The 26505-nt window shown below is 36.3% G+C and overlaps 2 protein-coding genes across 5 annotated transcripts; one reads left to right on the top strand and one right to left on the bottom strand.

The window, feature by feature from the left end:
• Positions 1–5116: 5116 nt before the first annotated feature.
• ptpdc1a (protein tyrosine phosphatase domain containing 1a) lies at positions 5117–19894 on the bottom strand. Of its 4 annotated transcripts, XM_051913017.1 has the most exons (11): positions 19728–19894; positions 18631–18798; positions 14640–14738; positions 12468–12639; positions 11871–11951; positions 11661–11779; positions 9657–9794; positions 8387–9537; positions 8069–8257; positions 6619–6729; positions 5117–6472 (listed from the first exon to the last, which is right to left on the bottom strand). In XM_051913017.1, coding segments are annotated over exons 2-11 (2196 nt in total). In that variant the 5' UTR covers positions 18632–18798; positions 19728–19894; the 3' UTR covers positions 5117–6337. The 4 variants fall into 4 exon arrangements, with proteins under 4 accessions (XP_051768977.1, XP_051768979.1, XP_051768976.1 ...); XM_051913019.1 differs by lacking the exon at positions 18631–18798; XM_051913016.1 differs by lacking the exons at positions 14640–14738; positions 18631–18798; positions 19728–19894 and adding an exon at positions 12722–13994.
• Positions 19895–19972: 78 nt separating this feature from the next.
• On the top strand, positions 19973–25741 carry barx1 (BARX homeobox 1). Its single transcript, XM_051913021.1, has 5 exons — positions 19973–20100; positions 22849–23493; positions 24444–24735; positions 24910–24994; positions 25074–25741. Exons 2-5 carry the CDS (start codon positions 23292–23294, stop codon positions 25239–25241), a joined length of 747 nt encoding a protein of 248 aa, XP_051768981.1. The 5' UTR covers positions 19973–20100; positions 22849–23291; the 3' UTR covers positions 25242–25741.
• Positions 25742–26505: the final 764 nt, after the last annotated feature.

Here is a 26505-nt window from a genome sequence, read left to right on the forward strand (position 1 = left end):
CCTAAGTCCTTTTTTGCCCGCCATGTTAGGATTCTCCTCTCGGCATCTACCACATTTCCAAACGCAGTCATTCTGTGGATAGGAAAAAGGTTAGTGAATTAAAGTTCATCAATCTGCTGACAAAATAAACTGATTGTTCAAAACTCAAAATAGTCGTTGCTCTCATTGCACAACATTATAAGTTACTGTGAAAGAACGCATTACGAAAAAAAAAAGACCCCAATCGGGCATCTGTAGGACTACAAAATGCTCCCTCGAACTGCATCAGACACCACGGGTAATGCAGCAAAATGGAGGGGCTGGCCAAGTTACTGGCACCCTCTCGGCACCGGGAAGCCATGTTGACATTGTGTGTGACTTGGCTACGTACGAACATCCCAGTCAAGATTAAATGCCGCCACATTCGGACTTGGGCCCAGTTTGGCTCTGGGATAGATGTCGTCAGTAACAGCAGGCAAGCAAGAGGGAACCAAAGCAGTCAAAGCCTTGTCTTGTTTTCAGCCATCTTGTTGGTAGCTCAATCTAAATGCAATTTCGTGTTTCGGAACTATCTACAAAAATTCTGATCTTTTTCATAAAGCAATGCATTGAGTTTATAAATTGTGTTATTAACTATGATAAACATGCATTTCCTTAAGTATGTCGTTTTGGCAATGACTGCCGATCTTTTCATTCTGATTTGTTACCCAATTGAGTGATTTGTTCACAAACTGGCAACATATTGCATTCTATGATCGTTTTCGCAAGCTGAGGACAACTCGATATAAAGTTAGAATATTGATATTTATTGTCAATATAATATTATACCATGGAGCTGCAGACTCAGCTGCGGTGCAGTACATCCCCTGAAGGCATGAAACACTTATATAATGACAACTTGACATTAAGCAGTTGGTTACTGCAATGACAGAAAAATGGATGAAGATTATTCAGACAGGAAACAGGATTTTCCCCTAAAAAACACAGTCAAAGTAGAAAAACAGTGGCAAAAGAACTATTCAGAGGATCTGGCTGGGAAACCATTAAATTTGCCCACTTGGCATTTGGCAACATAAGCCTAACTTACATTCTGGCAGTTCTGCATGTTTCCAATAATGCTGCATATTCATCTTTGAAAGGACACAGTTCTGAGGTCATCAGTGAATGTGATACTAGTTCCACTATCTTGAAGTGGTCCAAAAATTAAAATTCTGTCATCAATCATTTACTCGCCTGGCTTCATGTCATTCCAAACCTGTACTTTTGTTCATCTTCAAAACACAAATGAAGATATTTTAATGAAATCGGAGAGATTTCTGTCCCTCCATTGACAGTCCACGCAACTACCACTTTGACGATTTAAAAAGTTACAGAAACGGATGGTAAAACAAATCAATATGAATTGAGTGGTTTAGTCCAAATTTTCTGAAGACACGGTCGCTTTATATGATGGACAGATTAATTTAGGCTTTTATTCACATATAACCATTGATCAGCAGACATAACAGAAACTCAACTGTACTTGCTTGACGCGAGAGAACAAACCTCATTGGTTCTTGCAGAAGCTGAAATGTACTACGTAACATGAGAATGAACCTCATTGGTTCTCTAGCGTCAAGCAAGCATGACTGAGCTTTCATTTACCATATCTGATGTGTGCGTTGTTCAATGTTTATATGCGATCAAAAGCCTAAATTAAATCATCATATAAAGCAATCATTTCTCTTCCGATAATATGGATTAATTCACTTGATTTATATGGATCCGTTTTATAATCTCTTTATGAGCTTTTTGCAGCGTCAAAGTAGTAGTTGCATGGTCTGTCAATTGAGGGACAGAATTCTCTCAGATTTCATTAAAAATATCTTAATTTGTGTTTTGAAGGTCTTACTGGTTTGGAACGTCATAAGGGTGAGTAATTGATGACAATTTTCATTTTTGTGTGAACGAACCCTTTATCTCCACTTAGCAGCAAAAAAAAAAAAGAAAGAAAGAAAAGTGCTAATGAATTATTCAAGAAAACAGAATTTATATATATATATATATATATATATATATATATATATATATATATATATATATATATATATATATATATTACACATACATACATACATACATACATACACACACACACACACTCCATGAAACTTGAAACTGATTTGCAGTTTGCATTTGTAGCCGAAATGTCACTGTTGCACAAGCTGCCTGTCAAATTGCTAAAGAAATCACACCTCACATCTTGCACCAAGTCTGTACGTAACAGACACAACCTGATAAAATACGTAGATTGCTGGACAGTGAGATTCCTCTTCCACATTCGGCATGTATTAGAATTAAGACTCTTCTGCGCTGCCAACGCGTTAACGTTATTTTACACAGAGACAATTTGAAGACAGTCACTCATATCAATTATTTTCTTTTATAATGGTGGACCCTTTAGTCTCTTAGTTTGTCCTCTCAAACTCTTTGTATGTTGCTCAAATTTCCCTCGCTTGATTCATAAAAAATGGCGGTCTCCAGTGGCTAGCCTGCTAACACATCTACCCACCAAATTAACGACCCCTGGAACAAGTAGAAACTCAACGGCATTTTTGACATACACGACACTATAAAATCCTTCAGAGCACCGCACGTGAAATATATCAGCTCTATTCAAATAGCATGCTAGGATAAGTGTCCCTCATAGACTAGCCAGCAAGCTAGTTTACACATCGCTCTTAAATAATGTAGGAAGCAATGGAAACTTCTTGTAAAGTTTATCGGACGTAAGAAAAAATACAGATACCGGCGATAAAACCGACACGGTGTCCTTGGTAACAGGAGAGCACTGTTTTTACATACAAACGCTCTGTCATACCTTCAGTGTGTCCTCAATGGAAGCTGAAGGCTAGTTGGCTAATAACGATGAACACCCGCGGTCAGCGTCTGTGCTGAAACTCCAGGACCCGGATGAACGCGTAGAGGACTGACGGAGGGGACCTCCCTCTCAGCTCGCGCACTCCGGTTTATGGGAGTTACTGACAGATTTTTTTAAATACAATTTTTTTTTTTAGATGTAAAGACATAGAGTGTTTTACATACATACATTTTTTTAATATTTAAATAAAATGTAAAATATTTATTTGTTTATTTATGGCACTCAGTGCACTATTGCTTGCTTCTGTATTTAGCCTCAGTGGCTACTGCAACTTCCGGTGCATCGCAGTGTATTAGAAAAATAAACATAAAAAAAATCTTAAAGGAAGAGTCACATCAGAACAAAGCAATACTGACACTATCTACCTTCATACTAAAGGTATTTAAATCTTCTGGAACTCATTACTAACATGTTATGTTTCAGTATAATATACTAACTGTAATATTTACCATAGTTAGAAATATAAATGTAATATACCATATTATAATATAAGACAATTAGTTGTGCTCGACAGTTACTACCACATAAGAATAGAATAGAATGGAATAGAATAGAATAGAATAGAAGAAACAGGTAGGCTCTTGGTGTGCATCTATTGATGCCCAAAAACCCATTCATTAGCATTTTTTTAATGTGAAGTTGCTGAATTTACCAACCACCAGGTGGGGCTGTTGATCTGCATTTACAAAGTCTTGCTCGAAGCAAGAAGCTTCTCATCATGAAAGTAAATCACTCCTTTTTTTAACACTAATAATATCTATTACTCATCAGCTCGATTAAAAAACAATCACCATTGATTTAACCAATCATCAACACACTGAATCACACTAAACAGTTTAAATAAAATAGTAAACTAAACCTTAGGCCTATATTTATAATATCGTGCCTTTTTTAAGCAAACAGCATTGAAAGCTCAGCTAAGATCCAGGAAAATAAGAGTGTGCTACAGCCTACCATTTATCTATATGTATACAACCATTCAAATAAATATCAAAGAATACACTTCAATAAAATAAAACAGACAGATGAGATGGGCCATTCCGTGTCAACTCAACCAGAGATCCCAGACTAAAAAAAATTTTTTGATCCTTTTTTTTTCTGCTGAGAGAAATACATAAATGAAGAAGGAAGCCAAAATATTAAACGTAAAAATGACTCAAAGATTTCAAATTTACAGACCCCTCTCTACAAAATAGTGGATTACTCAGTAAATATATCTGTGGCATTTACTATTTTGGCTTTCATCACTACTTATGTTTGTATTTCTTTAGAGGGGGGAAAAAAAAAAAAAAGATGAACAAAATAACAATTTTGAGCTGGGGAAGTTTCTGAGATTTGGTTGATTTGACATGGAATGACCCAGATGTGATTTGAGATATTTTTAAAAGGTCTAAGCAAGTCAATCTTTACTTATGTTTGTCTGAGAGAAAGTTCCACAACTTATAAGACCAAGACTATTCAGCCATGTTTAGGTATAATCAGCATATTGGAGTTAAACGAAACACGTTGGAGCATACTTAGTAATTAGACTGATAGGGTATGTAGTATGTAGAAGCAATAATGTATACATATTTATATCTATAAGAGGATCTTAAAGTATTCTAAACATATTTTAAGTAGAGGCTTTACCTCTGTTTTACACCTAGTACTGTCGTGACCTATGAAACACTGGTTAAAGTGCTAAGAGCACATGCTTTAGTTTTAATATTCACCTGAGATGCTACGTACATCATCTCTGAACACAAGGTCTTCTCAGCACAAACCTAAATTCAGATTCATCTTCATGTTTGGCATACCTTTCCATTAGAATATAAAGCACCATTTATCACACTCTGCTGGATTTATGCATGGAAAATTACTTTCTGACCTAGCAGAACATGAGGCTCTTTTACGCAACTTGAGTTTGTTTGATGCACTTCTGGCAATAATTACGGCTGCAGGGCAGCTCCAGAGCAGCCTGAATGAAAAGATCCAGACACACAAGACAAGACAGAGTCTTATAAAAAGCATTCTGTATTTCATACATGCCAAGTGCTTCTAAAACGTCATGTATTATCTTGCCTTATTCAAAAGCTCGAGTTGGTTGCAGAGCAACACTTCAAAAACTAGGAAACAGAACTATTAGAATTTTTATTTGCTGCATTGGCTGACCCAGACAACCCTGGTCTAATTGCAGTGGTGAGGGGTTTTTTTCATGAAATAATGATTCAGAACACATAAAAATGAATAAGATTTATTTAATAGTGCAATAAAGAAACTTAATGGAGGCAAAGTTGAATTAGTTTATTATTTTAATAAGACACTCTGCTAAAGATAACATTCAGATCTTTATTTTATAGACTTGAATGAAAATGTAATAAATAAAAAATATATAGTGCTAAGGAAAAATCCACAATATTCTGTCTTTAAGAATCAGACAAGAATTATTGGACTTACAATTCTTCCACGGACATGAATGAATAAACATGTATTCTGCTGGCTAAATGATATTTACTTAAAAAAGTACAAGTAACAAGACAATGATAGCATTTTAGATGACAAATGAGGTCAGTTTTAACACCACAGTGTTATCTAGTACTAAAACACCACATGACAAACATATTAGTACATATTCCTTTCGGGGTTTTTTTTTGTTTGTTTTTTTTGTTCTAAATCCATTAAAAGAAGCAGCTTAGTTATAAATAATGCCAATAAAAGTTAAAGAGCATCCTGCAAAAGCCTGTCAGTATTTTGTGTCATTTTAGCAGGAATTGTACTGATACATTCTCAAAAACTTTTCAAAAGTATGATCAAGGCCATGCTGAGCTATTCATAATATAAACTGTGTTGCATTATGAATGAAAGCTTTCAGTTGTCCTCTATTGTACCTTAAATACAAACCTTTAAACTTGCAAAGGCAAAAATCAGCAAATCTGGCAATTTGCTTCATTCAATAAAAGTATTAAAGACTGTGTCATAAAATGAGACATGTTGCACAATGATATTATTTTGGTTTAGTTAATAATGAGGTACATCTAACATCTATCTATTCAAACAGTTATATAAGACGAAAGACATTTTCATGAGAATTCTCAGTTCGTTAGAGCCAAACAAAAGCGTAAAAAATAAATACATGACATACTTATTAATAAATAGTTCCCTCAGTTAGCTAATAAATATTGTGTACCAAAAATAAACTATTAAGGAACAAAATTAGAAAAATAGCCTAACAAAACCTTGTGGCACATACATGTATGGCAGTAATTATTGTTCTCTCACAAATAAAAGATGTTAAAATACATTATTTAAATGAGTAATCATGGCAAAGACACCACTGAAAACAAACAAAAAAAAAACACTAAACCTGTTAGTTTGTGCCTGTGTTTGTTTCTTTTTCGTTCAAAATTACAGTGCAGACTCCAGATTTCAGTTTCCACATCCAGTGTCTCACCCTCTTGATCAGGGTAAGTTGGAACAGTGGCAGGTCAGCTCAAGCTCTTCCATTGCTTTTGTCCTCATATCATTGAGGACAGGGATCATGACGTCTTTCAGAGTCTTATAGATTAACTGCCCATTCTCTGAATCTGAGGAAATCTGGATTAGACAAAGATTAGATTCACATAATTAGGATAAACAAATCTAAAAAGTACCACAAAATCTTGCTAGGTGAAAAAAAAACACATCTTCACTTCAATTGCACCAGTAGTCTGTTGCGAAACTGTTTTGTGGCCATGACTTACCCAAGTAAATGCTTTGATTGTGCGTTCAAAAAAGGCATTCTCAACATCCTCTGGTATTTTAAGCAAATGAGCAGCGCAATCAAGAATACACAGAAGGGTTTGTTTTTGTCCCTAAATAACAAAGACAAACAGATGTTTTAGAGTACACATAATCCATTTAGACAGTGAAAAAACAAGTCACATTTGTAATGAAATGTACTCCAAAGCCCAGAACACATCAAGCTGATGCCAACGAACTAGTGGCGACGAAAGCAGACTGCAGGGTTGGCTCACGTCAGCAGCGTCTGGGTCCAAAGTTGCCCTGACACACCAAACTGGCGCTCGAAATCCGACGGCCAAGTAGCACGTCCGTTCTGCGCTTGCATAAGAAGAAATGCCTTTCTGTACCAGCAGGTGGCAGTAGCTGAACAGCCAATAAGAATGATCAGATGGCCCGACTGACCGTCGAGCTCCGACGCCAATGTCGAATCGGCCGAAAAAAAGCCGACGAGGACCAACTTCAGCTGACGGTGCTGAACATACTGAGAAAACTTAGTCGGCCGATGAACAAAAACTGCCCGACACCCGACCGTCGGCTTGGTGTGTTCCGGGCTTAAAACAATGGTTCCCAATCAGGGGACCAGAGCCCACTAGGGGGCCTCTGCAAACCTCCCAATAAGTCTTAAAATGATTTAAATTTAGTTATATTAAAACTAGGGGTATGGTTCTTGCTTCAAGTGCGAGAGCTCCCGGGTTCAAATCCCGGACGAGCCCCCATTAATGTTACGACCCTTCTTTGGCTATTAAACATCTAGGGAGTAAAACAGGGAACATTAGGCCAGTCATAACTATTGTCACCATTAAAACACTGGGAAAAACTGAATAAGAGAAGTGAGAAACTGTGAGAATGTCTTAAAGTTGCAATGAACTGGAAATAGCGACAGATCTTTTACTCTCTATTGTGACACACATCTGAGTGAAACGGATTATCAAGAAAGAAAAAAAGGGACTTGGTTCTATGCATTGGCTGTTGATTGGATTTTGAGATGTGGGCATTCCACTCAAAAGTGGAGGTAGTTGAATGTGAATTTGCAGAGGTGGGGTTTAACTAAGTGGACTAAATGAATGGAGAAGTCCGACATATGTTACCAAAGAGAAGTCTGTCATTTTCACCCAAAGGTCCAGTTATGATATTTTGGTTAAACATTACGAGGTGAAAACATTAAAAAAAGAAACATGCATGGATAAATGGTTCACAGTGAGATCATGCATTTACAAAATACATAGGGTGAAATTTAATTTCATGCTGACTTGAATTAAAATGCATTAAAATTAAAAAAACATAAAACGTACATCAGAGGTACATATCAGGAGGAGGCTTTTGAATATTGTCTCGGACAAAGTGGGGGGCTTGGAGTCGAAAAGGTTAAGAACCACTGCTCTAAAGACACTTTTCCATGTAGCTTGGTACCTTATCGAGTGAATTAAGAGCATCTTGGGGATTGAATCCCCAATTTCCAGCCAAAGTCTCCACATCCTCTTTTGTGATGATTGGCTCCTTTAGTTGCTCTAGCCAAGACCACATGAGTGTGGAGAGCACAACAGGATCTCTTTCGGTGCACAACCTCTCCCACGCACCTTCACGGGAGTTCATCTCTGTCTGAGGGACAACAGCAAGTGCGAAAATGACTGAAAGTTACTGAATTGTGTTATAGAAGGACAGGATATGGATATCAAGTTCTGAGACTCAATTCACCCAAAAATCTATGACATAAAACAAAGCTCCTACCTGCCACATTGAGACTGTGCTCCTTAGTTCCTCTCCATCAATGTCCATCGTGAGAGCTTTGGCCACAAACAGATGACGAGTCTCAGGTGAGAGTTCACTTTGAAGTGTTAAAATAGGAACATCTGTGAATTGTTGTGTGACATCAGAGGTTGTGTTTTCATTAGGGCTGAGGTGACTTTTGCCACCTTGATGCGTCGAAAATATGCTGTTGTCACTGGTCCTCCCTAGAAAGCCGTAAGACATGCTGCGTTTTGCCTCCTTCAGAGGTACCCGTTTTATGGAGACAGGAGAGCAGGATACATGGCCTTCAACACTTTTGGATTGTCCCAGGGAGCTACAGGAACCAGTTAAAGAGCCATGTTTGGGACTGTTGTTGACTTCAGATGTCAACAGGGATGGCAGAAGGTCAGGAGTTTGTGTATCTAATCTTCTCTGCGATGAATAAAGTTCGGTAAAGTTTAACCCAGATTTGCTGCCAAGAGCATTCTGGGGACTTTGTAGTAACTGCACCCTTGGGTCCAGTTTGTGCAAGGCTGAGTCGCTATAGCTAAGACATTTTCTCAAGATGACATGAGATTTGTAGGTATTGTCTACCGTCGGCCATCTCCAGAGAACATCAAACTCCTGGTCGCTACAGAGTGGCCGGTCATGAGGTGGATCACTCTGTGTTCCTTTAAGAAGCAAGCTGGGTTGGTCAGGAGAACGAGGTGAGGATATGGGAATCCCTTTCCCCCTCATCTCCTTCCCTAACTGCTGAAGGGCTTGCAGCGAGACCGTCTTCTCCACTTCCTCCGTGAGGTCTGGGATGTCTAACACCTCTTCTTCCACCGTTTTCCGGTTCTCTGCTATGTCCAGTAGGAGCCTGCAGACCAGGTATATGATCTTTGGCATGTTCTTCATGTGTCGTGCTTCATAGCCGTGCAACAGGTGCCGCTGTCGAGTGAGGTACTGCGACAACGTGACTGCGTGAGCTTTGGGCTCGGCACACGAGAATACACTCCGCAGTGGCACAAGGAACTGGGCAAACTCTCTCACACATAACAGTTGGCCACGAGTCTGGATAGAATTTGGACGTTTAGCTCTAACAAACAAAATGGCTTGATCTGCGCTCATCCGGGATGTGAATACTAAGAAGCATGCTATTAAGACACCTATAAGAAGACGAATGTGCGTAAAGGGTAGTTAAGAATCAAATAATCAGTAAAATGGAAAACTACTAAAGTTATATTAAATTATCGCTGTAAATTTTCAAGAGAATCAAGATACTGACCTGTTCTGCCAAGTCCAGCATGGCAGTGGACAGCAATTTTGCCCTCTTGCATGGCAAATGACATCACCTTCACCATGTCAAGAATAGTAGTCAAGGATGCCACGCCATAGTCCTTCCAGCCAAAGTTGTAAAAATAAACTGGAAAAAAGTTCTCATAAGATTAAAAAAACTTGTGCAATTCAAGAAATTCAGTTCAAACCGAAAACATTTTTTGTTATTTGCTTTTAGCACAGAACGAATTTCTGGACTGGACTTTCATGGACTGAATTTCTTCAGTCACAATTATGTCCCAGAGGTTGGTTTTTAGTAAAAGTAACATTAAAAGATATCTTTTCACCCTACTTTTTAAATGGCTTTATTTATAGATTGTTTACCCTTGTCCAAAACACTCTGACTTCTGTAATAAACTATGAATATATGCATCATACAATTATGAATTATTAAATGTTAAAAGGTTAATTCACCCAAAAATGAAAATTCTGTCATTAATTATTCACCCTCATGTCATTCCACACCCGTAAGACCTTCGTTCATCTTCAGAACACAAATTAAGATATTTTTGATAAAATCCGATGGCTCAGTGAGGCCTCCATTGACAGAAAGTTAATTTACACTTTCAAATGCCCAGAAAGGTACTAAAGATTTTCGAATCAGTGGTTCGGAGCGTGGACATTGAAATTTCGATACACTTATGACATAACAAAGCCTCGTTTACTGAAATCACATGACTTTCACGCTCCGAACCACTGATTCAAAACAAAAGATTCTTAAAGCTTTGAACCTTCATGAAGCAGTGTTTTGAAATCACCCATCACTAGATATTGTTAAATAAAGTTGTTATTTTGTTTTTTTTGGCACACAAAAAGTATTCTCGTCACTTCATAACATTAAGGTTATACCACTGTAGTCACATGAACTGTATAAAATATGTTTTTAGTACCTTTCTGGGTGTTTGAAAGTGTAAATTAACTTGCTGTCAATGCAGGCCTTACTGAGCCATCGGATTTGATCAAAAATATCTTAATTTCTGTTCCGAAGATGAATGAAGGTCTTACGGGTGTGGAACAACATGAGGGTGAGTAATAAATGACAGAATTTTCATTTTTGGGTGAACTAACCCTTTAAATCTTGATAATCAAAGAGTGAAATAAACTGAAATTGATCTCAATCAAGTTCAACATTTGTGTAAAAATGTAAAATGTCGCACAGTTGTAGTTGTCATTTTCACCACACTGAACAATTATAAAAATGTTAAATGTAAAAATAAAATGTTTTTTTATTCTAAAGTTAGTGTATTTGTTGACCAAGAAAACAACCAAGTTATTAGGGTATCACTTGTGAACAAAATATTTTTATCATGCGTCATTTTCAATCAAGCTGTAATTTTGTCAAACTTTGCAAAAAATTTAACTAAAATATTATATTTTATATATGAACATTTTTTAAAATATTAAAAATGTAATCTTCACCAGTGTCATTACCATCCTAGAATGCTATAACAAAAAAGTATAAAACATTATCTGTGATGTGGTGGAAATGGCACTGTGGTGGGAATTTTCATTAAAGGGGGCCAAAAGACCCCATAGTTGAAGAACCGCCTCAATATGTTGTCTATGTTTATGTAAAAACAAACATGGAGGACCTCTCATCAGTGCTGACTCTTCCTAAATTTGAGAGAGGTTTTGTGCATGTTTGGACCTGCTGTGCTCTGTGGAAAACTGTACCTTACGTAGTTTCCCAGAAGGGGCTGTCTATAAGCACAGCAGCACTCTCAAGAGAGCTTGTTAAGGGCTGCCAATCCCTCTAAGCCTCAATACCTGAATGGAAGCTGAACAACTGCATGATCACCACGTTTACAAAGCAAGCATAGCTTAAAAGGTTCTTTAGCTTGTCAAACACATTGACAATTTAATGTGATAACAGTGAGGATTTATCCCAGCCTGATTCCCTTGACTACTGATGGAGGAATAGGTGTATGTTTGTGTGTATGTGTGAGCTACTCACTCCCTGCCTCCATGAAAACCTCTGGGCGATAGGTGAAACCGCTCTCTGGCTCCAGAGTGCTGCCGCAGCTGGCGTGCTCCCCTGGACGCTGCAGGTTGATTACCGTCTTTAAGCCACACCTAGAAGGAGGTAAGAATAAGCATAAGCAAAGTCGTCCCTGGTGCATCTTGGGAATCACTTACTGGTAGCTTGCCGCTGAGTTCAACATACATATGAAACTGTTCGATGATGTTGAATTTTTCAATGATTTCAGCTGAAGGTCGTGCCATGGCTAACAGGTTATCAGTTATCCTGTGAACAGAGAATGAATTAGATATCAACAAAATAACTGACTGAATAACATTAATACAAATATTACAAAATAAGAATGGAAAGCAAATGCTAAGTATGTCAACTAATAAATAAATAATACTCACTATACTCATTGTATTGGGGGGGGGGGGGGGGGCAAGAAGTTTAACAGAGCCTCTAAGGAGACATGGTGGTGGAAAAAAATATGAGATGGGAGGAAAAATAAAAAGTCAATGCTTTTGCATTCTCTCACAAATGTTTTGCACTTCCCCAAGAAACTGTGCGTTCGCTCGCAAAATGCATTCCCCTCATAAACTTTGCGTTTTCTCACAAAACCTTTGCGTTCCCTCTCAAAAACATTTTCGTTGCCTTCAACTAACAGTGTATCTAAGTTTTGAATTGTCTAGGAGTAGCACAATGAATGGATGTTGACTCTGCTAAATATTTGATATGTTCACTTCAAACAATACAGATTTACTCTGTTTCTTCTGACAAGAGAGCGAGAAGACAGCTTACCAGGAGGAGTACAGTCCTTTGATGGCTTGCTCTTTGTCGCTCCAGCGAGAAGGGTTTTCGTATTTGCATGCTCGACCACCACACGCCATGGAGCACTGCATATGTCCTGGGATGACATGCCTCAAAGTCTCGCCCACCTTGGTGTACTTTGCAGTCGGCACTCTGACATTTACTGGAGAGATACATGAAGAAAAATTAGGATTCAGAATTTAGTCATCAGACTATGTAGCTTTAACTTGAAAATGAAACGTTACATCCACAGCCTGTGATGTCAATCTGTGCCTCGGACATGCTAAGCGCTACAATAACCCTCTGTGAAGAGGAAGTCAGAACTTCCACAGCTGAGCTACGCCTCTTCCTCAGGATCTTCAGCAAGATCTCAGAAGCAGAGTGCCGACGCATCTTTCAAAATCCCATGAAGATCTTGTCTAGGGAAGAGCAAGTCCGTCTCTGCATGCCTCTCGTCTAACGCACCGATGACACTACATTTAGCACAGCCTGAACAAACTAAGCGTTGACCCCAGAGCAGTGAATCATCGCTACACAATCACCTAGCTGCACAAAAGGTGCATAAGAGACCAATACAATCCAACCAGTTTAGTTGCACTTGAAGGGGATCTCCATGGTGACCAAGTCCGAAGTCAGTGGGAGGCTGTGCAGAAGCTTGTGTTTTTTGTCTCAGGTGGAAGAGAAACAGGATGATGTGTTTTATGAAAATGATAAAGACAGCTCTGGTTGCGTAACCGTGCATGCATTTCAACAAAATGGGGCTGAAATTACACCTTTTCAACTAATGCATTCCATCTGCTGCAGTGAATACAAAGACTTTATGTAACTCAGAGCACAAAAACAGAATACTTCATAAAAGAAAAGTAGTTTCATCATACATCAGTCTCCTCAGCATTTGAAAAGGCTTATGAAATAATGGAAATGAGCTTGAAGTTCTTGTTAGCATGGCCATTTAATCACTTGAATTCAGAAAGATTAAAAGGAGATGCATTATCTCTGTATTTAAAGGAGTCCATCAAGATTGAATGAGTCATTTAAAATAGATGAAAAATAAGACTTTATGATGTCTGCACCAGTCTATATATGTTAATGTAGATAGTTGAATGAATGTGAATGTTTCCCGTTACCTGGCAAAAAAAAAATATTTTTGTACTCTGCCATTCAATAGTTTGGGGTCAGTAAATTTTTTTTATGTTTTTGAAATAAGTCTCTTATGCTCACAAAGGCTGTATTTATTTGATCAAAAATGCAGTAAAAACAGCAATATTGTGAAATATTATTACAAGTTAAAATAACTGTTTGTATTGTAATATATTTTAAAACATAATTTATTCCTGTAATGCAAAGCTGAATTTTCAGCATTATTACCCCAGTCTTCAGTGTCACATGATTCTTCAGAAATTATTTAAATTAATATACTGATTTGATGCTCAAGAATCATTATCAATAAATGATTAACATTATCTTAGTATCAATGTCAAAAACAGTTGTGCTGCTTAATATTTTTGTGGAAACCATGACACATTTTCTTTCAGGATTCTTTATTGAACAAAGTTCAAAAGAACAGCATTTATTTGAAATATAAATCTTTTGTAACATTATAAATGTCTTTACTATCAGTTTTGAATCATTTAATGTGACACTGCTAAATAAAAGTGTATATATATATATATATATATATATATATATATATATATATATATATATATATATATATATATTGAACAGTATATCCAAAACAATTAATCCACAAAAATTACAATTTCTTGTAATATTATAATATAATACAGTATAAACAAGCTCTAGTGCTCTTATTTCTGATGACTTGATATAAAATAGAATACATTAAAATTAAAATCCCATTTATTGTACATGCTGTATAAAACTAAAATGTTATTGTACTTAATTACAATGCAAATATTTTCCTTATGATCTGTTTTGTTTTTTGTTTTTGAGTAAATCAATAATAATACATTCTTGAATAACATGTACAAATTATATTATAACATACATCAAACTTTTCTTTCTGTAACAAATATACACAAAAGACTCTGTTTGTTCAGTCCTTGCAAATCAGAATCTCATCTTATTTGTTTTTTATTTAAGGCATTAACCGTTTAAAATATCTCCCAGTCACAGGTACAGAAAATAGCAGTATAATACCTGGCTCCATGTCAGTGTTGAACTCTCTGCTGTTAGCTGAACTGCCGGTGGTGTAGGGCAGGTCACTCAACAAACTGACGCCTGCTGCCATGGCAGACACTGAAAAGTGGGAGCAAACATGGTGTCAAAGCCTCAGACACAAAACAGTGGCAGAGTAAACAGTCAAGACACAACATAAATGAGGAAGTTGTAAGGCTGGTTGCCTGGGAGTTTTCCCTCCTGGGAGGAAATTTTATAAAGTGTGATGCTGTGTCACACGCTGGATCTAGTGTCACTGCAAATGGCATATATAAAGAGCGAGAAGTTTACAACCATTTCTATATAAGAACAGTGTAAAATAACCTTGACTCTTGAGGAAACAAATAACAAATAAACCCATATGATGTTGTAGTTTTTCCATTCAGACTAATCAAATCATCAAGATTTTCACAGGAATCAACCTCATAAATTATTGGGAGGACTACAGATTTACAATCTCTTGTTGTTGTGTATATATGTGAGGGATTTTTCACCTATACTATACTAGCATGAAGCTATGGAAACTTCATTGTGTCAGTTTAACCCTATAGTGACCACTGCATATCATGTGTCAACAGCTGACTACTCACATTACCATTGTGACTGTAATAGCCATTACTTTAATCACAGGTAAGTGTGGCAATGACTGTAACCATCCTGCTCAAAAACAAGTTTTTACTCCTGGATTTTCATATTACCACGTTTTAATATTTTGCATGCTAAATTATTTTGGTTTGACAAAGCCAAAATACTGTTATTGTATAAAATTGGGTTACGCTTTATTCCTAGTCACAGACACTTCATACAGTCAAACCAAATATTATTCAGACATTTTTGATATTTTTGATATATTTTTACTAATGGGTGCAGGAAACTATAGTTCATTTATGTAAGTGAGGATAGCAAAATAAAGTAAACTGTGACATATTACCCAAAAATTCTTCATACAGTGGACTACCAGTAAAATTGATAAAAATTTGGAATCAAAAATTATTCAGACACTTTGACCTGACCATGTTTTGCTTAAGTGTTATCTGACATAATTAAGATTCATTTTTTTCTGATACAGGTTAACTCTGAGATCTTGTCATATTTTATTACCATTTTTTTAAACTATAGTGAATAAACTGTATTAATGAATGAAATGTTCAAGGTGTTTGAATACATTTTGGTTTGACTGTGTGTGTGTGTATATATATATATATATATATATATATATATATATATATATATATAGACCTTCAAATGATCTTGTCTTCAATGATCTTTATCTTAACGAACATTTCTCTCAGGTTTATTCATCTTTAAGAATAATCGAAAGTGGAGAACAATAGTGCTGCCTTAAGTAATGAAGTACTGCCTATTTGCGTTGGGTTTGTGTAACGATCTTTGGCACATTCAGGATGATGTTAGCAGTCATTGGATACACCATGATTAATTCACAGTGTAAAATGAGAAGACACAGGACAGCGGAGTGGCATTATGAGACTCATTTGCATTGTAACGTACGCTTCTCCTTACACACCGATCCGACAGAGACAAAGTGAAACCCCACTTGAGCCGTCCAAAAACTCAACCTGACACTAGTCAATCAGTGTGTGCTACTCATCTGATTAGGAATGGATTTTTCCTAATCCTGATCAACACATTGATAGAAAAGACAGAGACTTATCTCATGTGCTTTCAAGTCAGTCTTGAGCCTTATATTTTTAATATACATTTGGAGATCATTTTGCTTCCTAAATGCATTCCTGTTTTAGTCCCCCAAGTGTTTATAGCTAATCATTATAATGTATTTTATTAATTAATATGCTTGCAAACAATTTTCCAGCTGTCACCCTTACAAAAGCTGCCAGAGTCTGAGCTTGGGTGAATCCTTGAACGCTGCCCACTGAATTAAATCAAAGGGCGGCGATCACTTTCATCTAAACTTTGAACTGATTTTTCAAAGCATTTTCATAAAAAGAGTTACAAAAAGGAGTGCACACATACTTTATATCAGATTAGTGTTATTGCTAAATTTGCACAATGAGTTTATGTATTTAAATGCATTCATTATTAACCAGACAACTGACTGGTTTCTGTTAACTTACTATAGCTACTATTTTAATGACTGCATTGATAAAATGAGAATTGTTTATGTAATAAACCATAAAATAATCATTTAGAGTTAAAGACTGTAGTTTATTCAGCATGTCCCTTTATTGTGACCAGTGCTGGGAACATTACTTTGGAAATGTAATAGGTTACAGATTACAAGTTACCCTATTTAAAATGTAGTAAGTAGTGTAAATTCAATTACTTTATTAAAGTAATGTAACAGATTACATTTGATTCATTTTTCATTACTTTTCTAAATTTCTAACTAATGTTTTCAACTGTTAATCATTTTCAAACATTAGTTAACCTTACAACACTGATTACTTTCAAAATCCTTCATCACTTGAATTAAGATTATAATAATTACATTTTAAAGCACAGCCACCACAAAATCAGACTTTAGCACCTCTTTTTACTCGATTGTTCTGAGGTAAAATACAGATTTCTGGATGAAATTATTTTTAAATTTCCAGCAATGGAATGCATTTTTATCACCCGCCATAGTGGCAACTCTCAGACAGCTTGTAGTCTAAAGCTTTCAGGGGAAATGATGATTGATGTAATTGGCAGACGTGATGCTCTGCAAAGTCAAACAAGAGAGCCAATTAAAAGCATCAGAATGACATCGCTTTACTAAACGGCCTTTAAATGACAGGAGGCATCAGGCACATCAAAAACAGGCAAAGCCCCATTTGTAATTGTTAACATTTTCATAAGTAACTGTAATTTAATTACACGTTTTTTCTCAGTAACTATAACGGATTACAGGTACATTTATTTTGTAATTAAATTACCTAGCGCCGTTACATGTAACTAGTTACTCCCAAACACTGATTGTGACATTAAATCGTATCAGCTTTAGTCACCACACCATAGCATACTTTCAGCATACTGTATAAAAAAAACAGCTTGAATATCATAATCTTAGTGAATGTGTTTAGTTAAGGTTACATGGCCTTTCAGATATGACCACAGAGCTTGAGTTCAAGTGTTCCCTCAGCCAATCATAGCAATCAATGAACCATTTAGAGAAATCTTGCTGTTGTTGCTGGCTGAATGTCTGACCCTTCACATGCCCTCTTTTATTTTTAGAAAACACCGAGTACATGTCACTAAATTTTTTTCAGCTACTGCAACTATCTATGCAGAGATCTATCATGGGAAACATTTGTTGAGGAGTCAAGTTTATTTACATCAATATAAGACATCCAGACTAAACTGTACCATGAATTCCAGCCCAAGTTCAAGAGGAGAAACTTGTTTTTGTTATGTAATCTTTGTACTGCATCCCTGATTACTGAGCAATCAGCAAAGTACATTTTAAATGCATAATCCAAAAATAAATACATATAATAAATTATTATTATTATTGTTATGTTGTGGAAAGTGTATAAGAATGCAATGTTGCTTTGGTAAATAACTAAATAAATAAATGAAATGCATACATACAGTGCTCAGTATAAATGAGTACACCCCCTTTGAAAAGTAACATTTTAAACAATATCTCAATGAACACAAAAACATTTTCCAAAATTCTGACAAGTTTTATATAGAATCTGTTTAACTTATAACATGAAAGTAAGGTTAATAATATAACTTAGAGAACAAAATTTTCAGTTTTACTCAGATTAGGGTGATGCAAAAATGAGTACACCCCACTGAAAGTCTCTGGAGCAAAGCTTAATTTTAGACTACAAATGTCTAATTTAACAAGAATTCAACCACAGGTGAGTCTAATTATTCATTACACAGGTGTCCAGCAGACAGTTGACTATAAAAGGGTGTTAAAACCCCTTCCCATTTCATGCTGTCAGCAATGGCACCACATGGAAGAGAAATGTCACAAGACCTGAGAAAGAAAATAATTTCTTACTTATCAGTCAGAATACTGTAGCAAAAGTGGTACAAAAATTTTAAAAAGATGGAACTGCAACCATCTCACAGAGACGTCCAGGTCATCCACGGAAGTTAACACCTCGACAGGAGCGTCTTCTGATGAGAAGGGTTGAAGAAAATCGGCATGCAAGTTCACTGCAGTTATCTAAAGAAGTAGAAAGGCAAACTGGGGTGACTATATCCCATGACACAATACGGCGTACACTGCAGAGGAATGGCATGCATGGGCGCCGTCCATGAAAGAAGCCTTTCCTAAAGCCCAGGCACAAAAAAGCCCACCTAGAGTTTGCCAGGGTCCATGCTGACAAAGATGAAGACTACTGGGACTCTATACTCTGGAGTGATGAGACCAAGATAAATGTTTTTGACTTACTTTCATGTTATAAGTTAAACAGATGTTATACAATGTCTTGTCAACATTTTGGAAACTGTTTTTGTGTTCATTGAGATATTGTTTAAAATGTTACTTTTCAAAGGGGGTGCACTCATTTACGCCGAGCACTGAACATACAAATAAAAACTACAACACTAAATTAACACATACACAATGAGCTTGGACAGACACTACAATAACAAGCAAAACACATGGGAGAACATGAAAACAATATAAGACCAAATCTATCTCTCTTCTGTACACTGGACAATAAAGTCATCCTCTACATTGTTATTAAAAGGAAACAAACTCTATAACAGCATGCTTTCAAAAGACTGAACATAAGATAATAACACAAATTTCCAGATTCTCATTCTGCTTTCATCCTAGAAATTAAAGTCTAACATTAATTATTGGCAGTAACATGCATTACAGCCCACAAAAAGAACGATGCAGCTTGTTTTCCCCAGCTCTGTAGATAGCGTTGCTGTATGAGGATAATTACACAGTTATATGCTCTGTATCAAAGGAAACCGAGACAAAATTGCACAATAACAGAGTTTAGAGAGCAGATCACTAAATTAACTAACAGACTGTATGGTTAATCTCTTGCGGTGCATCTCTCAGCTAGCTAACCTTTAATGCTACTGCGCTAAAAGCAAAGGCTAACATTAGGGCTCGTGTGACCTACTGGTACATACCTCGTCCCTGGAACCGGATTTTGTTAGCTCAGACCATTGTTTCCACTGGGGTCATTGTGAAATGCAAACGCATGAATCAACTATAGACAGTGTCGAGTGCATTTGTATCAGTTTCGCTGCTCAAAGGGATGTTACATTGTAACAGGTTGGAGGAAACAGATAAGGATTGTCATTGGTCGATCCGTGGTCATGTGATCAAATGAGGGCTATAAAGCAGAGATGAAGGGCGGTGAGAGCATGTGAGGAAATGGGACAAAACACTCGAAGAACAGCACATTTGGACGCTGGCTGATTTTCATGTGAAGTGTTATTGACTCATCTTAAGGGTGTACTTGATCTGCTTGAACTAATGAGCTGAAGTACTTATAAAAAGGTATCACTGCCATTTATGAAATCAAAAACAAGGAAGACATAAGGAAGTCACGCAAGCAAACATTAGGCTATAAAACTGCCGTTTTATTTTAACAAAGACGTCTATAATAGCTATATAATGCAAATGCATCTATTAAGCATTTTCCTAATTTAAAATCTTTATTATAAATTAAAAGAACAAATTGTGTACAAATTTTAATTTAAAAAAAGAAGGGAAAAAACACGAGAATGTTTTAGTATTTGTTAATATTTGCTTCAATGTCACGAGCACTCGAGCTACGTGAACTCCACATTTATTACAGTTACATTTATGTTGTAATTAAATTACGTAACGCCGTTACATGTAACTAGTTATGTTATGACCGTGACCATGTTATCCCACATGATTTGAGAATGATCCAAAGATCATCTTGTGCTTCAATGCAAGCAAGAACGTCTGACCTTTTGTAAAAGGAGTTCACATGCCCAATGCCACAAATTTGTTTATAGAATGGTGGCCTGTTTAAAACATTTTTAAAATTCTACAATGTTATGGGCTTTTTCAAGTTTAAAACTTGGAATACCAGATTTTCAGTGTAGACATTTGAGCTCCACTGTATGCATATAATATTATACAAGGCATGCCTGATCAATATAGGTGCATGTTTATGATGCTTTAGAGTGGCCATGGGCGTCCTGTAAGAAGCTTGTCGGCGCACACGGTTAAGCACATAACAGATTAACGCAATAAACCTTTTGCTGAAGTGGTCCAACTTCCCACAATACTACATATGGCTACTAACCCCACTCGATGCAATCTGGCATTCACATGATGTCGCCTAGTGGTTGAAATACAGAAGTGCTCCGATCAGAAGTGGTCGTTCATGCTTTAGACTTACTATGTGGAATATTATCTTAAGTGAGAGGGGGCTGAACGAGTGTGATGTCTTTCTTTTTCCTTTTCTCTTTCTTTTTCTCGTTTTCTTTCTTTCTTTCTTTCGAAATATGCAATATTTAAGAAATAATAATAATTACACACTATAAAAAGTAGCCTAACTAATACGAATAGGAGAAACTAATACTGTATATATATATATATATATATATATATATATATATATATATATATATATATATATATAGTTATATTTGTGTCATATAGGCACACGATTTATAAAAGTAATATAGTTTCGCATGGACGAAGAAAAATAGAGTATATGATGAAGAAGAAGAAAGAAAATAAAGAAGACATGCATGCTTCTAGCTTTGGCATAACGATTAATGTTAAAATCATACGATTTTATTAAACAGTGTGAAGAAGGAAGAAATATAATTTCTGTTTAAATGCTGTAAACATGAGACGCAATTTAGTGGTTTATTCTGCCCGATAGAGTGACAGCGCTTCACCACTGACCAGTGTCACATTTTACAATTTAATATGTTGAAATATTTATGAAATGTTCAATATGAAGCAGAATGCTATGATTACAGAAAATAAACAAAAGCAACTGCCTTGTGTCTGATGCGTAATAATAGGACCTTATATTGGGTGTATATTGTCTATTATATTGTATACATATTCAAACAGTATTTGGTAACACTTTATTTTACAGTGTCATTGTTACATATGTTACATGTAGTTAATAACAGTAAATTATGCATAGTTACATGCAACTAACCCTAAACCAAACCAAACCCTAATCTTACCCCTATAGTAAGAACATGTTACTTAATACTTAGTATTTATATGTATAATTACACTGTAACAAAGACACCTTAAAATAAAGTGTAACCCAGTATTTTTATTGTTACACTGGGATCACCATGTTAAATGGATTTAGAGTGTTTTCAGAAGAAAATTTGCAACTTGTCCTCTAAATTAAATTTAATTTAAAAGAATTTCCTGACGATGGTGAATAGCCTGAATGATTCATCATTGTAACAGGAATGGCATTGTTTTATTCATCAGAATTAAAACAGTTTTCTGTTTTTCTATTACAACATCACAAGCAAAAGAAAAAACTGTGTGCCAGATATACTATGAAATTTAAAAGGCCAGTTAGTGTTAAACCTTTATTTGAACTACATATTTTACATAAGATTTTGGAGCCCAAACTTAATATTTTTCCGTTCCTCCTATTCTCGCGGACCCAGTTTCTTAAGATTGAATTTAAAATAAATCGGTAGGTTATATCTATTAACAACCATCGGAATTCAAAGATCTGAATATTTAAACAGGCGATGTTGTGTCTTTTTATGATGAGCTCAAATATCCTTATTTCGAGCGGACCTATTCCGTTTTATTTTTCGCTAGACTTTCGTTTATTTTGTTGCAAGGTTAAGTTTAATAAGATAATGTGTTGAAAACATCATTTAATTTTATAACCTATTTGTTTATTACGCTGATAGATTGAAGACAAGAATTAAGACAACAACGTTAGTGAAAGATATGTGACTATAATCTGATATATGGGTCAAGAACAAATTAAGATGTTCGAGATTATAAAAAGCAAAAATCTTGTTAAAAAAAATCTAGTTTAAAAAATATGTAAAAGAACTATAAGAGCTACAAAAAGACTCGGAAATGGGAATATAAGTATCAGAAGAATTTCTTTTTGTATGTATTTCTTTTTCATGTATTTTGGATAAAGTAATAGATTCTGCCAAAAGCCGCTTTAAAATGAAACTTATTCAAATGATCGAAGACATTTAAAAAATAGTCACACGACAAGTTCAATGTTTTGACTATGTGTTTTCCCTTTATTTACAGAGGGTGCCCGAGCATGCTGAGGAGGAGGAGGTGTGGCGTTGTGCTAGACCTCCTTAAACTCAGATGTCTATGTTCGTGATTCAGAGCTCGGCTGGTGCGCTAAGAACAGAAACAGGCTGCCCTCACTGGGCGGATCAGACTTCTCACTCCAGCTGCGTGGACGGGACCACACATTTCGGAACTCCCCGAAAGAAAAGAAATAAATTTCGCTCGTGTTTTGAGCGTTCAAAGATCGTGAATCAGTCAAAGTCTTCTTCGCGTATTTCAAAAGCGCTCCAAAAACGCGAAGATGATTTTTTTTAGATGATCAGCACATCTAAAAATCTGAATGGACGTTTATGCATCGGTGCTTCAGAAGGACATCTAAATCCTCAATGTGACCTCAAGGTTTCTACAGGCTACCAGGAGGTTCGGAGAACATCTGCTACATTTAAACTATAATAATGCAACATCCTTTGGAGATTGGGGCGCACTACTACCCCCCGGATGTCCATCCAGACCAAAGGTCTCACAGGTACAGGAGTTTCATGATTGAAGAGATTCTTACAGACCATCCGGATCACAAGGTATCAAGTCCCACTGGAGACCTTCTAAAGTTTGGAGTACATGCCCTTTTGTCCGCCAGACCATACCACAACCACTTAGGTAAGAACCGTGACCTTTGAGTCAGACAATATTTTGAGATCCGGCATGGGCAATCCTTTAATCTTAACCTTCTCTTAATACAGGGCATTCAAATTTCGGAACCTCTCTATTTGCCTACTCAAAGAGAAAAGACTCCACATTATATCTGCAGACCAATACAAAGCAAATCAGATATCTCACACCGAAATATATGCAATGCAGTGGACCGAGCAATGCACGTTCAGTTCAGGCCCCTTTTTTGTTGATCTGGGAAAAACTCTTACTAACCACTGCAAAAAAAACAACAAATAAAAAATCACTAAAATACAAAGTTTTTTTTTTTTTATTTGCCACCTTAAATAGTGAAGTAAAATAATAGTGGTGCCAAAGTTACAACATGCATTGATAAATTCACTGCACTTTGAATTTAATTACACATGAAGAAAACTGTGTTGAAAACTGCGAAAATTGAGTAGAAACGACTAAGGTTACTGTGACAAATTAAATGGTTGGAAATAAAGATGTTTTTGTAATGAAAACATTTTTACAGTGATGCAACATAATGCAGCTAATTTCGAGGTTGACGCTGAAATATTCACAAGACTGTCAATTTTTAAAAGATACCATCCGTTATGGCTGGAAAGATTTAAGCACAATGAACTCATTTAAATAAATATTTGTCTGTTTTGAAGCCTTTGAAACTGTTATTCAAGATTTCTACGTAAATATCCTTATGAATTCAAAAGCGTACAGTTCAATTGTAGCTAACAGCTAGATCGATCAGGGAAAATATATATAAAATGTAATTTATATTAGACTATATTATTTGTATAAATCTGCACATAATATCCACTTTCACCTTGATGTATCCATCCAAACTTTTTTTTATTTGACATGAAAATGCCAGGAGGTTTTATTTCAGATAAAATGATCATGGCTAACACATACACACACATTTGTTTTATTTCCAGTCCTTAAAGCAGACCAGACCAGTATCCTGAAGTTTCCAGTGTCTCCTCTGTCCTGCTCACTCGGGGCGCCGCTGGGCTCTGCGCTTCTGTCCGGAGCTGCGGGACTGCAGGTGGGCTCTTCATCCCACCATCTCCCGCTGGACCTCCATCTTCGGGGTAAACTCGATCCTGGAGGTGATGCCGTGAGCAAGACTAAGAAAGGAAGGAGGAGTAGGACTGTGTTTACCGAACTACAGCTTATGGGCTTGGAAAAACGATTTGAGAAACAAAAATATCTCTCAACTCCTGACAGGTAAACACGCTTTAAATGTCAATTATTTTACGTATTTAAGACACTGCCACTGTTTGACTTTTTCCGCCAACTCTATTATTTTGTATTATTAACTGTATTATTTTGTTGTGTACATGCAAAACACATTTGGTACTGTCTGAGAAATGGCTTAGTCGACATCTTTCTCTTTTACAGAATAGACCTGGCAGAGTCTTTAGGCCTGAGTCAGCTTCAAGTCAAAACATGGTATCAAAACAGAAGAATGAAGTGGAAGAAAATCGTAAGTTCTAATAATAGCGCTACAAATTATGTCATACCTGTGGAAATCTAAGCTGATGTGTATCGTTGTTGCTTTGAAGGTGTTGCAAGGAGGAGGACTAGAATCTCCAACTAAACCCAAGGGCCGTCCAAAAAAGAACTCCATCCCCAGCAGCGAGCAGCTGTCGGAGCAGGAGAGGACGCGAGAAGCGGACCGCTTATCCGACGGCGGAGCTTCTTCACTTTCTGATGCAAACCAAGAGGAATAAACGAGCACATCCCGCTTCTTGCGAATTTGTTTGTCTCCAGGACACAGTCGGGCCTATAATCGGGCTCTTTGGATCATTGCGCACCGATGCCTTTATGATGGCACTTACAGACCTAACCACTTGGCCTGATTTTATACTACCTATGTTTTGTCTGTTTGTTTGATTACGCCAACTTTTGCGGGCCTTGAAAAGTCATAGTGAACTTTTTCCAGGGACCGGAACGGTGGTTAGTAGCGAATGGCCTTTCTCTCAGCATTGAAGGCTGTGGTGTCATGGACTTTTTTTATCAGCATATATTGTGCTTTTTATGCTTTTCATTGGTATTTCAAAAATATATATAAAAAAAAAAATTAAAATGACAATTTTCCGAAGACAGTTTGACGTTGTGGCAATGTGACGTTCTTTCTTAAACATGGAACCACAAAAGACACAAATGGCAGCATGAAAGTCAATAATAATAATAATAATAACAACAACAATAATAAATCTAAAACCCCTCGTTGCTGTTTTTCGTTTCATGTTGTGTCAAATTCTTCCTCCATATCTCTGAGGCACATAGAATGCGGGCTGTGTAATTTTATGCGGAATTGTTTACGGCCTAACTGAGCGCCGTCACACCGCGCATTAAACTTCTTTTGGCGTGTTTACGCAGTAAAAGTAAATATGTGGTAACACAATATTTTCGAAGTGAGGTTATTTATTTTCACAGAAAGATCCTTTTAATCAAAGACATTGGTTGTGGTGCCAAGAAGAAGTGTCTGAAGTAAGCGATTTGCAGTGTGATGAATGTGCAGTCCTGTTCATTTTGCACCACAGTATTTGCAAGATGCTAAAATGATCTTATTCTGCTGATAACTTTGGAATTGGTCTATTTAAAAATACTATTTTTTCACTCGATTCTCTTAAAGTAACACATTTTTAACGCCAAGGACCTTTGCTTCGTGATGCAAGACAATACTAAATCTTGAAATAATACTTTGTAATTATTTTTATTAATAAAATTAATAAACCTAATGTTAACTACAGCAGAACCAAAGACATGAAATGATTGATAATTTGGGGAACTGTAGTTGGGTCTGACAAAACTCTCAGAATAAAGTCTTGAAGATTCAATTAAATATTTTATTATATATATAAAAAAGTACATATTATTAATAATTAATTTTTGCACCCCAAGAAATAAATAATGGAATAAAAACTATTTTGTCAAACGGAAAAGAAAAAAAAATTCAAACCACCATGAAGTGATGCATTAGCAAGTAAA

Source organism: Ctenopharyngodon idella, chromosome 11, assembly GCF_019924925.1.
Source record: "Ctenopharyngodon idella isolate HZGC_01 chromosome 11, HZGC01, whole genome shotgun sequence".
Taxonomy (NCBI): domain Eukaryota; kingdom Metazoa; phylum Chordata; class Actinopteri; order Cypriniformes; family Xenocyprididae; genus Ctenopharyngodon; species Ctenopharyngodon idella.

Bases quoted from the DNA above. Each gene is read 5' to 3' on its own strand.
- barx1 (XM_051913021.1), top strand. From the start codon at position 23,292: ATGCAACATCCTTTGGAGATTGGGGCGCACTACTACCCCCCGGATGTC. The intron at 24,736-24,909 runs GTAAACACGCTT...TCTCTTTTACAG, and splicing joins TATCTCTCAACTCCTGACAG to AATAGACCTGGCAGAGTCTT. The intron at 24,995-25,073 runs GTAAGTTCTAAT...GTTGCTTTGAAG, and splicing joins GAATGAAGTGGAAGAAAATC to GTGTTGCAAGGAGGAGGACT.
- ptpdc1a (XM_051913016.1), bottom strand. From the start codon at position 12,869: ATGCGTCGGCACTCTGCTTCTGAGATCTTGCTGAAGATCCTGAGGAAG. The intron at 9,538-9,656 runs GTCAGTATCTTG...GTCTTCTTATAG, and splicing joins TGCTGGACTTGGCAGAACAG to GTGTCTTAATAGCATGCTTC. The intron at 6,473-6,618 runs GTAAGTCATGGC...TGTCTAATCCAG, and splicing joins CAATCAAAGCATTTACTTGG to ATTTCCTCAGATTCAGAGAA.